Source organism: Cadophora gregata (genome assembly GCF_030347475.1).
Source record: "Cadophora gregata isolate MNR1 chromosome Unknown scaffold_13, whole genome shotgun sequence".
NCBI lineage: Eukaryota > Fungi > Ascomycota > Leotiomycetes > Helotiales > Ploettnerulaceae > Cadophora > Cadophora gregata.
This window is the reverse complement of record NW_026695936.1, coordinates 191,206-205,134: the sequence shown is the minus strand read 5'-3', so window position 1 is coordinate 205,134 and position 13,929 is coordinate 191,206. Positions and strand designations below refer to the sequence as shown.

General features: G+C 46.7%; 5 protein-coding genes and 1 non-coding gene across 6 annotated transcripts; 3 read left to right on the top strand and 3 right to left on the bottom strand.

The window, feature by feature from the left end:
* The first annotated feature begins 23 nt into the window (after window positions 1-23).
* On the top strand, window positions 24-104 carry ONS95_003554. The gene has a single exon. It is a non-coding gene; the product is annotated as a tRNA-Ser (tRNA).
* Window positions 105-478: 374 nt separating this feature from the next.
* On the bottom strand, window positions 479-4,070 carry ONS95_003552 (uncharacterized protein). The gene has a single exon (XM_058496868.1). The coding sequence runs from the start codon at window positions 3,918-3,920 to the stop codon at window positions 2,121-2,123; it is 1,800 nt and encodes a 599-aa protein (XP_058352810.1). The 5' UTR covers window positions 3,921-4,070; the 3' UTR covers window positions 479-2,120.
* Window positions 4,071-4,369: 299 nt separating this feature from the next.
* Window positions 4,370-6,219, bottom strand: ONS95_003551 (uncharacterized protein). The gene is made up of 5 exons (XM_058496867.1): window positions 5,772-6,219; window positions 5,618-5,719; window positions 5,424-5,538; window positions 4,698-5,305; window positions 4,370-4,634 (listed from the first exon to the last, which is right to left on the bottom strand). The coding sequence occupies exons 1-5, from the start codon at window positions 5,856-5,858 to the stop codon at window positions 4,542-4,544; spliced, it is 1,005 nt and encodes a 334-aa protein (XP_058352809.1). The 5' UTR covers window positions 5,859-6,219; the 3' UTR covers window positions 4,370-4,541.
* Window positions 6,220-7,137: 918 nt separating this feature from the next.
* Window positions 7,138-8,490, top strand: ONS95_003550 (uncharacterized protein; the record flags this gene model as incomplete). Its single annotated transcript, XM_058496866.1, has 3 exons — window positions 7,138-7,403; window positions 7,481-7,945; window positions 8,055-8,490. 3 exons carry the CDS (start codon window positions 7,138-7,140, stop codon window positions 8,488-8,490), a joined length of 1,167 nt encoding a protein of 388 aa, XP_058352808.1.
* An 8-nt stretch (window positions 8,491-8,498) lies between these two features.
* ONS95_003549 (uncharacterized protein) lies at window positions 8,499-10,003 on the top strand. The gene is made up of 3 exons (XM_058496865.1): window positions 8,499-9,058; window positions 9,123-9,413; window positions 9,465-10,003. The coding sequence occupies exons 1-3, from the start codon at window positions 8,578-8,580 to the stop codon at window positions 9,995-9,997; spliced, it is 1,305 nt and encodes a 434-aa protein (XP_058352807.1). The 5' UTR covers window positions 8,499-8,577; the 3' UTR covers window positions 9,998-10,003.
* A 1,517-nt stretch (window positions 10,004-11,520) lies between these two features.
* Window positions 11,521-12,485, bottom strand: ONS95_003548 (uncharacterized protein; the record flags this gene model as incomplete). The annotated part of the gene is made up of 1 exon (XM_058496864.1): window positions 11,521-12,485. The coding sequence occupies exon 1, from the start codon at window positions 12,190-12,192 to the stop codon at window positions 11,521-11,523; it is 672 nt and encodes a 223-aa protein (XP_058352806.1). The 5' UTR covers window positions 12,193-12,485.
* Between the last annotated feature and the right edge of the window lie 1,444 nt (window positions 12,486-13,929).

Below are 13,929 nucleotides of genomic sequence, written 5' to 3'. Positions count from 1 at the left end.
ACACACATCTCATGTGATTCTCATCCAACTTGGCGGAGTGGTTAACGCGTCAGACTTGAAATCTGATTCCCTCGGGAGCGTAGGTTCAAATCCTGCAGTTGGAGTTCACTTGATTATATTTTTTCTTTTGCTTTTGCTGTTGCTGTCTTGTTAGAAAAGTCAGCGTAAACTTTTTCCTTTTCTCTTTTGTATTTGGTTGAGCAGATCGCTGATGAAAAAATATTAAATAGTTCATTTCTCTTTCCTGATATAGCAAAACATAAACAAACAAGACTGTACGTAGAAGTCGGATGTCGCTTGAATATTTTTACAGCAGGTCAGCCCGTCCTCCAATGGCGGTCCAAGATACCTTACAGGAGAAAGCAGGTTCCGACCCACCGTGGGAGGTGCACTTTCCTAAAATAACGACCTCTCAACTGCTAAGAATTTCTTATCACTATCAATTGACTGTTAATTGATAGTTACTAGAATTTTGTAACAGTAATATGATTATTATTCTACGAAAGTGCCCCTCCTACAGTGGGTCGGAGCCTGCTTTTTCCCTTCAAGGTAGCATCTTCACTTTTCTGACTGACTCAGAACGAGGCTGGAATCAACCAACCAGAAGCGACCCCACCACATCGGGCCTGAAATGGAAAACTCAAACAAGCAAAAAAAAGAACCCATTGTACATTATCCATCCCCTCTATCTATCTCCAAGCCCTACCTTATTCTATCAATCTACCTCCTGCCAATCCCCCCTCTCTGCTTACAAAAACTAAACAAAACTCAAAAAATATGGTTAATCGCTCGCACTCCAGCTGGGGCTCGAACCCAGAGCCTCAAGATTAGAAGTCTTGCGCGCTACCATTGCGCCACTGGAGCTATGCATAAGCTGAAACCCAGAACAGGGATTAAATCTGCTGGTTCATGTCGGATTTCTGCTTATTTGGTTATTTATTATGCAGAGGAGAATTTTTCGAAATTGATCCACTATGCGAGCAGAGTTTTCGTCGAATGCATCACGTGTAAATAATAGGTCTGTTGGGCTGGAAATTGGAGGATCCATGGGGCGGTGATTGAAGGATTTCTGCGGGGGAATGGGTAGTGGCCTGCGAGCGTTCTGAGAAGAGGTATTGAAATGGAAAGTGATGTATTTTTGGTGCTGGAGAATTGATGTGTTTTTCAAGATCTCGCGTATTGTACTGCATCTTCGCTACCCACCAAGGTAGGTAGGTACTTCGACTTCTGCATTACCGGAATCCCTGGATGTTCTGTCAAAGGCTGTGAAATAACATCGTAGGTTTATTTTCCAGACTTTGGCAGTCAGTCAGATCTGTTTTACTTGTTACCTAACAAAGTTCTCTAGTTTAAGCCTATCTCCTCACTCGCGTCTGGATGCACCGAGTCAACAAAAGGAGAGCTTCCCTAATAAAAATGGCAATTGAAATCTAGCTATAATGTCTCACAACAAGCTTCCTGAATTTGACTGATGGTATATACAGCAACATGAAATTCCAGCTCTGCTCGTTTCGGCTTGATGGGTCCCGAAAAAGAAAGGATACTGAAGATATTCTGTCCCTGCCCAATTCCCCCTCACTTTCAAAGACGTCCTTTCCCTCCGTGTTTCGCATAGTCTTACATCCCTCGAATCTTGTGTATGCAGGCGATGAGTATGTAAACCAAAAATTGATTAACGACAAAGTTGAACCACTAGCACAGAGGTCATGATGTATATTTTTAATTTTTAATTTTAATAGATAGACTCGGATTGGTTCCAACATGGACAGGGGAGAAATCAAAAGAACCGTGCGACCAGCGGGACTTTCTCTGGCGATGATTACATCGGATCAAATATTACTGATTATTTTGATTATTGATTATTTACATGCCTACAAATGGAAGAGTACATGTCCGAGATGCTGTAACCATTGGACTTGATACCAGAACAGGCGATACCACGACTCAATATCTTCTCACAGCAGTACATCCCTCGAATCTAGAAACCCAGAATCCAAGAATCAGCACTCTTTTTTCTTCAGCATAGGCACTCAACAGCCCTCGCCCCTTCCAGATCCACAGAATCCTACTCACCCACTCGGGATCCCCTTTTCTTTCCCCCAGTCTCATCAACAGGATCTTCAAAAAAGACCCTCACACCTCCAACTCCCCTCCACATCCCCATCCCCCACCCCATCCCAAACCGCCCTCTCGGGAAACGGACACACCTTCCTCTGCCTCCTAACCCCCTTCCGCACATCATCATCCACAAACTTCGTCGCCACCATCTCCCTCGGCTCCACCCCCTCCTCCACCCACCTCATCACCGCTTTCAAAACATCGTACCGCGCTGCATCACAACCATTCGAAGTTTCAAAGCCCGGGACACCCGTCACGGTATCTCCTAATGCAAAGGCTTGCCCGCCGCCGTTGATGTACCATGGTGCGTCGCCGGTGGAGCGACTACAGTGGAGCATGCCGGGGATGAGGTAGAGTTTGTAGAAATGTGAGATTGGGTTGCTGGGTTTTGTTGTTGAGGGGGTGAGTGTATTCAAGACCTGATTGTAAAAATACAAGCTTGAGCCCGCTGGAATCAAGCCATCGCTCAGTCCGTGATAATGGATCAATTTCCCGCCTCGAGAAGCGAATGGTGAGATGTCGAAATCATCTGCGTTGGCGCGACCAGGGTTGAGATTGTCGCCTAGATGCACGGTGGAGATGTTCCAGTTTGAGGGGGAGGACCAGTTGTATACTTGTGAGGTGGTGGAAGAGAGGTTGAGGACCATGTTGGATACCCAGGATGTGCCGTAGGAGCTGGGGATACCGGAATCGGTGTTGAGTAGGAAGGGAGACTGAGATTCGCTACCCAGGGGGAAGGAGGGAAAGAGCAGGTTATTGTCGGAATCGGTCCAGTCATGATAGAATTTATAGAGAGTCTTAAGCTGAGGAGCTGTGAGGCAGGTTGATGTATTTCGACCTGGTGTACAGAGCAGGACGGAGGGGTCAAACTCGCAGGAATATGGGGATTGGATTATTCCATCGGTGAGGCCATCTTGAGAATCACATTGCCGCAAGACTTCTTTTGCGATGATAGGGAAGAGGTGTGAGGGGATATGTGTTGGGCTGTCCACGGGAAGATTCCACAGCCCAACTTGCAAACTCCATGGTTGCAAACGAGACGTCCACCATGCCGGAGCAGCAGCAACAACACCATCAAAATCCTCAGGAAACATCTGAATCTCTTTCAACCCTTGTCGGCCCCCGGTTGAACAGGCTGAGTAGTAGCTATATCTGATCTTCCTCCCGTAATAGCCTTCTGTGAGGAGTTTGCCGAGGACGACGGACCCGTGCATGGCGCGGTATCCCCAGTCTGTTTGCGTCTCGGGGTTGTTCAACGCCCATGAGGCGTCGCCGCTTGCTGAGAGGTGACCTGTATCTGTGGACATTCCGACGAATCCTGAGAGTGCGGATGTGCCCATGTCGTTCCAGTTGATGCCGCCGCCGAACCCGCCATTTCCAGAGGCGAGAAAGCGGGTGTTCCATTCTGTGGGGAGGAAGAGCCCGAAGTTGTAGGATGAACTTGGGGAGGAGACGACATTGATTGCTACGGCGCAGAGCTCTGGTAGTCCGGTGTTGGGGAGAGGGAATGCTGGGGAGGGTTTGGACCATGTTCCGTTCTTAGGGACTGGGACGGTGTAGGTTATTGTTGCGTGAGAAGTTGGAGGGAGGAGTGAGGCGAGAGCTGAAGGAGAACATTCTAGTGGATGGACGGTCGCATTGCCGAAGCTTGTGGAGAGGAAGAGAAGGGATTGAAGGTTTGAGGTGAAGGATGAGAACCAGGTTTTGTTTTTGGGAGAGGACAACATCTCGGTTGTGTGACCCCACGTTCCAAACAAGAGAATGGAAACCCAAGATGACAGTGAGAGTTTGAGGACGTGCATTGTGGACGGAAAATAAGGTTGTAATTCATAAATAAACAATACTTTCAAACTACAGCTGCCGTCTATACATGCCGTAAGGATCGATGGAGTAAATAAAATACCAATAGTGATGTGATGGGGGAAGATCGTTCCTGGCGGGGTAAAGATGAGATGCCCTTGAATTTGCGGGGTTGTGGGGCAAGAAAACACATCTTGACCTCAACCTTGTTATATCGGACATCCCCCGTAACATTCATATAGCGGAGATCTGCCTATATGATATGCTAATCAGAGCTATGAGGTCATTCGTTTTGATGTGCTTCGTAATTGGTTCTTGACGACTCCTAAATGTAGGTGTGGTGAGTAGAGGCTGAGGACATGGGAAGCCTAGACTCGGCAATTCCGAGTTAGAATTGCCAGAGAACTAGAGGACAAACATGCGAGACTTCGAGATTATGTGGACGTCGAAGTGAAATTATGAACGGAACATTTGAAATAGTGATCGGCCTTCTAGACATGTACTTCGCCATCCAAGGTCTACATACAAGACCTCTAGATCAGAGAGATTGTCCCGTCACCAATAGAATTCTTGATCGAGGAATTGGTCATTAAACTCTATATATCGTCTTGTATACATCTTTTTCACTTTTTCTCCTGCTCTGGTACCTGTGTGATGAGCTTTCCCTTCTTGACTGCAGTTTCGATATTTTCCAAGACAAGCAATTCCATATTTTTCTGTCAAAATATTAATAAATATACCTTTCCAAGAAATATGAAAAATAATGAGAGAGAACATACCTGTGTCTCTACTGTTCCGGTTCCGATATGAGGCAACAAAACCACATTTGGGTTCTTCAACAAACCCTCATTAATCTTTGGCTCCTCCTCGTACACATCCAATCCCGCACTCCACACCTTACCCTCCTCCAAAGCATCCACCAGCGCCTGCTCGTCCACCAACTTTCCTCTCGCAGTATTGACAAACACCACCCCCTTCTTCATCAGCGCAAACTCCTTCTTCCCAATAATGCCCACCGTCTCCTTTCTTAGACTGCAGTTCAAACTCAAGACATCCGCGCTCTTCAACAGCTCTTCAAAAGATACGTATTTGGCATTGAGGGACGCTTCGATTTCTGGGGAGAGCTGGGAGCGATTATGGTAGTAGATGGTCATTCCGAAAGCTTTTCCTCGGGCAGCGACTTCGCGACCGATGCCACCCATGCCGAGGATACCGAGGATCTTGTTCTGGGGATCGTGGCCGAGTTGGAAGGAGGATCCACGCCATTGGGAGGAGCGGACGGAGGTGTAGGGGGAGTGGATGCGGCGGAGGGCGCCGAGCATGAGGAAGATGGCGATGTCGGCTGTGGCGGAGTTGACTGCTACGGGGGTGGAGGAGACGGAGATTTCTGAAGGAAGGAATTAGTTACGTGCTGAGAGAAGGGGTGGAAGTGATGTTGGGTGGGAGGGTATTGTGAGGGTGGTGTGGGCAAGATTGGGAGGGAGAGTGGGCTGGAGAGGACTGACTTTTGTTTGTGCATGCTTCTACGTCGATATTGTCGTATCCCGCACCATTGTGACAGATATACTTCAAGCTCGCAGGTAGTTTACTCACGAGTTCTTGATCGAAAGGTCCCGTAATCTGGACATCTTGTCAGCCTCTTCTTTCTCTCTCTCACTAGCTTCAGGTATTGCCATAGCGTTCGTCCGGGGAAACTCACACTCGTAGATTCATTACTTCTGTACAACGCGACGACATCGTCATAGCTCCCACTTTCTAGCTCTTTGAAGAAATCCGCGCGGGTTTTCGAGCCTGCAAATTCCTGCTGATGCATTAGCAAGCGGAAAATTCATGGGAGCTGCAGAGAGGTGTACCTTCAGTGTTGCGAAGCTGGAGAATTCGGACCATTCTTTCTTGCTATGGGCGAGGTCACCGATGAGGAGGAGGGATTGTTTGGCCATTTTGAAGGATTGTTCAGTGCTCGACTTGAAGCTGTTGATGCTGCTGCCAATTGAAGGAACAGGAGAGGAGAGGTAGCGAAGGAGATACTTTCTATATGCTGCGTAGATACGATGAGCTCAGTTGGTAAGAAGGATGTTTTCGAATGATGTAAGGACACAGAAAGTCAGTGACGAGAGTAGAAAATAAAGTGCAGGTGAAGCAGCTTCGGCTCAAGATAACCCCGCCAACGACCTCGGGGCAACCAGCACAGCGCAGCCCAGGCACAGGATGGCGGGGTAATTCGCCCCATTCAGCAAGGGTTCAATTGCCGGGAGTCTGTGGGCCCCCATTTTGCACACGATCACGGGTATGAAAAGAGCTCCAGCTAGGTATAAAGAGGCCATCCTGATGTTCAATTTGACACAGCTTTAAAATTAAGCCGGGCTTTTAAGCGGCTATTGAAATCACTTTGAGTTGTTCAAAGCCTGGGATGGAGTGGTTGGAGTGATCAATAGCCGGCGGGGTGTGGTCGGGCTTTGACGGTGACTGCATCAGAGGGAGGAGTAGTGGAGGAGCCCCTCCTATCCACCTTTGAGGGCTAGGATGCCAACTCCTAATTCTGGCACAAGGTGAATGTGCTTTATACTTTCTATTGACTGAATAATTGTAATTGATGTATTCATTGTTGACGTTTTTAGATAGATAAGACTTTTCTGATCAATGCTTTAAAGCAGCATGCAAGTTCCGACTTGCAACACTGCTCCACGGGAACCTGGATAACAGATGGCGGATGCGGGGGGTCCTAAAATTACCGTTATGGATCACAACACTCTTGTAGTGCTTTGTTTACATATTGCTCGGTTGTTCCTTCATGTCTTTATAGTAAGACTCTGTGTTTCCATGCGGCATTTAGGCATATTCTCTGAGTATACCCTGAGGTGATCTTTAATAAAGCTCACTTCCGACGATGCATCACAAAATCTCAAAGCCAAAGTTAATATCTCTGCAGAATATCATTGCAATCTCTTATACTTGAGTCCAGCTGTTTCGCTTTCTTCTGCTGTTCTCTCCTCTGTCAAGTCTATACGGGAAACCCCTCTCCCTTCTCGCCATGACCCTATCTCAAGTGGGAAGGAGCAACTCTTTGTTTACTTCTAGACATTCTCTTCCAATTTCTGAGAGACACTTCAGGCAATTTCACATAATGCCCATCAACAATATTCACACCACAAGAGCTCATCATTACCCGTATCCACCACTGTTTTATTGTTACCGCCCCCATTTCGCTATTCGCAAATCATGACAGAAAGCCGAATTCCGATACCCAGCAAAGTCCCACAAATCCCAAACAGAAACCCCAATCGGCCATCACCGTCAAGTTTGCCAATGCGCAAACGCCAGGCCGATCCTCCTTCACTGCGACATGACCCAAGAACGAAAGACATAAGCTCGAGTGACAATGATAGAAAGAGGAGGGGGATTGTTATGCCTGAGAAGGATGAGGAGGTGGAAGGGGGTCAATGTTTCGATGGACTGGATGATGGGCTCTTTGATAATTCCAAATTGTGAGTATAGTGTTCTCAAGCTAGCTGTCTGTGCATGCCTCGATCCATTACTAAACGCGAATATGTGTACTACTCAGAGAACAAAGTAGGCACGAGAGATCCGATAGCCGCTACAATACAAGTCAACATACGGATTCAGCCATCGACCTATCATTAGAGAATCCAGGCCTAGATGTCTCTTCAGATATCCCACAGGAGCAGAGACCATTACTTCCCAAACCACTGTCTTTGAAACCGAAGCTGTTCATAGACACCAACTTACCAAGAAGTCGAGGGAAGTTCACATCTAAAATCCCATCTCTAATTGTATCGAAGCGTCCACTGCCTTTCCTACCATATTCAGACTCGGAATACTCGGATGATGACAATGGATCGGGCTTGGGACAGTCCAAGAAGAGGCGGGAGAATGACGATCCGAGGAAGTACCGCCACAATGTCGACTCGTACCTGAGAAGTTCTTCGGAGTCTACAATTAAGCCTATCAAGGCTTCGCCAGAGCCTGTGTTAATCAAATCTGAGGATGATTCAACCAAAGGCCCCTTGTAAGTATCCTTGCAGCACAAAACGGTCACTGTCCCGCCTTCCATTAGCTTTGTGCGGCAAAGTACTTCCATCTCCTTCAACGTCCAATTGCTGATCCCTCCCTCCTAGAGACGTCATTGATGAACACAAAGGTACTCCGGATAAGTTTGAACCCAACGTTATTCAATATCAAAGTCCCAAACCGGCATTACGAGAACTATCATGCAACACCACGGACTTATGGTTTGAAGTAGACTTTCGACCCATGACCTGCACAAGAACTACTACGCATCAACTTGAATGTAAATCTCGGGTATCACGAAGCAGAAAGCCCTACGGACAGTGGCTTGTCGATATCAAAGTTGAATTTATACACGAGGAAAAAACAATCGCATTCATCAAAGGAAGGTTCCTCCAAAGAAGTCTGATCAAGTCGAATTTTCAAGAAGCCCTCAGGAGCCTTGACAAGACTGTGTCTGGGATCCCATTAGATATCTTCGATCGATATGGTCGCCTCAAGAGAGAACTCAAAGATCACGAAGTGCGTAAAGGGACTGGAATCTAGGGAGATGAAGTCGATCGTGGAGAGCTGTTCATCATCGATATTGTCCATTTGAGTGACGAATGGGCTAATACAGATCTTGGGTTGGGGATGATGGGACATGTACTCGGTGTGGCTCGCCATAAATCTCTGATACCCGCGTTTGTCCTAATCGACCCGACCTTCTCTACTGGGGTGATGCAGAATAATCCCGAGACAAAGCATGGGCCAGCGTCGAAAGATGCAGTCATGGATGGATATTCGCTCATCGATATCCTTCGTTATATAGGCTTCCGACGCATTGGAATATCTCGTTGCTTTGCATTTGCAAACGATCAGCTGCATCCGTCTCGGAACATGAGTGCTGCTGAAGATCGAAAGTGGGACGATAGGATTGGAAATTCTGGTCACCAATTTAACATGTCTGTAGAAATGCAAAGCGAGGAATATTTTAGGACTGGCGCCAAAGCCGAGTCTCATCTGCAGAAGTTGGCAACCACTCACCCTCTACATTGGGCAACCATGACTTTGCCTGTAGATGAATGCATTCAGCTGTACTCAAACACCAAACGAGATTTCGAGTTCGTCGTCCGTAAGTATTTCTGGCTTCACTGCTTCCATATTTGTACTGGATGGACACTGATCTCAATCCCAAGGCGATCCATTGTATCGTAATGTCCTGCATGTGGCAGCTTCAGAACAGAAAGCCCAGTGCGTTATCTGGCTGCTTCAGAATGTCAAGAAACTTCAATACTTGAAAACGGCGCGAAACCTGGCAGGATATACACCACTGGAGGATCTGGAAGCTAGGCTTGAGACGATCCGAACCTCAATTCTATACTTTGACGGGTTCCCTATCAATGCCGTTGTTTGTCTGGCAGCCCTCCTTGATCAGGACCAGCTCGACGCTATTGACCGCCAGAGATTAAGATTTGGTTGCAGTTGTGGTATGTTGATCATTGAATTCCACGAACAAGTTCATACTGACAGAATTTCAGGTGGTTGCGTAGAGGGATTCATGTCTCCCCGAACACAATTCGCGCTCATGTGCAAAGCAACCAAGATCTTCCACACCTTAGACCGTAATATTTATGACACCGACGACGAACCATGGACCCAGCAGTATTCTCACATCCTCCAATACGTCAAGCCTGAAATCCAAGAAAATCTAGAACTCAGCCAGGATCTCCGCCAAGGCTTCATCAACCTCTTCTTCCACATCGCTGAAATCATCGAGAACGGACTCATCCCTAATATTGAATCGGTCAAGAAAAACGCTTGGGATAAAGGGGATCGACAACCTACTGTCCCAAGTGCCATCTTTGAGAATGGGACGACTGAGGCGGCAATTCAGATTGTGTTTGAGATGGCTAGGGACTGTGATGAGTGGGCGGGCAGTGCGGAGCATGAGGTTGAGGTTGAGGTTGGGTTTAAGGAGGAGGTTGAGAGGTTGCCGAGGTGTAGGAATGATCATGAGTGGGAGCTTGTGGTTAGGATGTGTGGGTTGAGGGAGTTGGGGAGGGGGAAGTGATGGGTGGTGTGGGTGAGGGTGGGGGCTGGGATGGGTACTGGGAGTACGGTACCTGCTTCGATAATACGAATATACTTCTAAAAGCATCGTATCAAAAGAAACTTTCCTTGTCATGAATTATATCCCGTTATCTTGTTTTTCCTTGTCCACTATTTATAGCCCTGCTTTACCGTCATTAACCGGCATGTCTAATTTCTAGGACAATTCTGTGTTTTTTTTTTCTTCTCACCCCTCCAAACATTCACCAGTGCGGAAGTAATCTTAAGCAACCCACACTTTCTGAATCCAGTATGAATGTCGAGTTTTTTGGGATTTCGCTCTTGGTTGTGTTGTGATTCCTATTCATCGATTTTCAATCTGTGAAGAGAGATCGGGCCTTTGACTTGTGATTCGAGCATAGGACTGGATGCGGGCTTGTATCTGGGTGAGTTTGGGTACGGAGATTGTGAAGTGGGATTTTTGAGGTGAGGAGAAGGTGTTTTTGTTTCTAATTGCAAGGTAAAAGAGATTGTAATGAGCAGGACAATGGATGTGAGATTACGCTCTTGAATCGACGGGCTGTGTTGATGGCAGAGAAAGAATAGAAACCAGTGTACCATTGTCAATCTTGACATCTTGAAACACTAGTAATAGGCATCATGGGGACTCAAATATCTCTGCTGTCACAGGAGACTGCTGCGTTCGAAGTACTCCTTAAATTCTGTGGACCCTCTTTACTGAAGCGACAAGACTCTGTCTGTATAACCATAAGCCACTTCTACTATTCTAATGACGGCTTGTATAGCAAGAATGGCTCGTCATCTGGTCATCCAAGCATTATTCACTATTTGGAGAATCCCAAACTGCGATATCGGGAGAAAGCACTATTATTCGCCTTCCAACAGAATGGTAAAACATTCTCCTCCAATCTCAACAGCTGTCTCCAAAATGGGAAATTCAATCATGCGCAATACCATCCTGCACCTCATGTATATCCCAATCCGATTTCCTCTCCGTAGAAACAACATGGCTCCGAATCTTCGACCAAGCCTTCTTTTTCAACCACATCTGCCAAAGGCTCCAGGCCTAGGAGTCTCTAGTAAGTAGTGTATCACACAAAAGACCTTGCTGCTTTAACCAAAGCTGTAATTAATTAGTCTTCAGTTATATAGTGCTTGTGGTAGGCTGAACCGAGGTGCCACAAAAGGTTTTCGTGGTCGGCGCTCGATCTCTCTACTTTAAGTAGAATAAACCGATCTCTCACTACAAATGCCCAAAAACTTTGAATTGGTCGTTTCTCAGATGGAGCACAAGGAATCCGCAGAGAGAGTTCCCCAATGGTCGTTGATACGCTCTAGTCAATGCATAATACATTTCGCTGGCGCAATACGGTATTATAACTAGAAGAATAGCACAAAATCAGAAACTAAAAGAATTTCGAGCGATGTCATAATCATGCTTTGCTGCATTCCCCCGAAAAGCGTTCCAAACCAGTTCTACAACTGTACAATGGCTTCCTCCGCATCTAAGCGCATTCTCGTGATTCATTTTCCCAACAGATCACGAGCATCCTTATCCAAAGTACCCATACTAACATACTGTCCACTCCAGCATTTTTGAATAATCGTGCCACAGATAAGACCCTCTAACGCGGGCAAGCCTTGGCTTGGCCATTGAGGGGGATCTTGGGCGAAGAAATAATACTCATGGACACGCCAGACAACGATCGAATAGATGATCCAGCCAAGGTGAAGAATTTTGATTTTGGCAGTCAAGTCTTCCTCGCACACTGTATCTACGTTGGCATCCATAGACAGTAACACAGACTGGCCAAAATCAGCGAGTTTGAGCTTTTCATCGCTGACCAAGATATTCCGGAGGGCGATCTCGTCCACGAAGACCTTACGTGAGTGCACGTAAGATAAAGTGTCTGTGAGAGACAAAATCCACTGAGTTTTCAGGGATTGGTGTGGTTCGGTATTCTTCTCGATGTACCTCTTTAGGTCACCTTGCTTTGCAAAGGCGAGTTCGATCCCGTCATCGGAGGCTTTAAAACAATGGATGATCCCTCTATAGTTGCCTAGTCGTTCGAAAATAGCTTTCTCATGTTTCAACGTTTTACGATTGATCGAGTTTGAATATGCGGTGCTGTCACGAGCCTCACTGTTGCAACCATGAAGGGAAAAGACTCGCCACTTTGACGACCCGCGTTTCATCAAGCCGAAGGATACGGCCGGTCATTCCCATCGCAATGACTCCAGAACCACGATAAGACTTCGGAGCCCAGTCTGATTGCCCCTGTGCACTTAAGGGCGGAGGCGCTGGATTATCCATGTCATGAACGCCTGTGCTTTGAGACTGCTAGATGACGAGATTTGACTTGTGAAATGAGGACGCTGAAAAATTAGGATACCAAGGTAAAGACCCTGGCTGGAAATCTAAAGAATGTGTGCGGCGCGCCGACGACCTGCAGAGTGACCGGTTTTTGTTTTATCATCAACGCGACTGCTGACCGTCAAGTGAAAACGCAATTATGGCGCGCCGGGTAGCGCCGAGATATAAGTAATAGTAGGCGCTTAGCCGCACCTAAATCCCGGGTCCGCACCAGGCCTGAGGATTCCGTGCCAAAGCGGTTTCACACATATAAGCTTTAGCTTCAGCTGGAACGTTTCTGGTGTGTTTACACTTCGTGTAGTACACAGGAGCAGGATTGTCCCACCAGCACATCTTTCAAGTATGGCAGATGGTGATAGAGGTTTGTAGATACCGACAAGGCTATGGTGCAAGGCGTGTTTGGGAGATGGAGTCGAGACTTACGGCCGAACATAGGCAAGAAAATATGATTCAAATGTTGATTGTTGACGATAACGTTCTTTCAGTGGCGCAGGACTATACTTATATTCACGAGACACTAGAACGACAAGGCGAAAAACGGATGAACGCAACCATCGGAGCCTCTGGTAGAAGATTGAGGCCCGAAGCAATCAAGATATCGCGTTCATTGATTCAAAATCTGTGGGTGTGGTACTGCACCTGGGCAGTCACTCGAAATTCTCGGGCGTCAATGTCCCACTTAAATTCTCTGCTACAGTACCCTATAGATCACACTACACCATATGTCTTCCATAGCCTCGCCCCTCTGGTATCTAGGCCTGTTGTCGGTCTGAACGACTACATAGCTAATCGACCCACGGCTGCCTAAATCAAAACATGTTGGGTGTAACTGGAGGGCTATCAGCCTTGTGAGTCACAAAATTGCAGAGTCATCCTGAGTTGAACTGTACCTCGGACCCCGCTTTTCTGCTGAATCAATAATCGCTTATCATGCATAGATGGCGAAGTAGTTGGAGGGGAGGGGGGCGATTGGACTTGGTGTTCTCAACCTCCAATACAATGTAACGCCATGTAGGTTGATGTTGGAAAGGTCTTCCTGATTGCAAAACAGGCGCAGCAACTTCAGACATGCAATGATTTTACCAGTGTCTCCCAGGGTAGTCACATGAATTCTGCTCGGAGATGTGCCACCGAAGCAAGGCGATTAGAGCTATGTATCATGCACAAGAGCAAGAAAATGCCTTCTCAAAACCTTGGCGAGATTTAACTCGCTCTATTTCACTGTGTGCGCCCCTTGACCCCACCTTTGGGGGGAACAGAATGTTTCGAAGCAACTCAAAGAAAAAGACAGAAAAAATTGTTTGTAAAACCTCTAAAGGCTTATTATCTATGCAAGCATCAACCATATACGATCATGTTGTAAAGAGACGAGGTCAGACTGTTCACTTCAAGCATATCGAATGCACCGTAACAAAGAGTTTGGTTATTACCGAGCTCTACTACAACAACATTTCTGGACAAAGATGACAATGCTGTGCATCTGCTGAAAGAACACCGTCATATGACAAGGATTAATAGACAAAGGAAACAAGAGAACAATAATGGATGGTAAAGGCTTG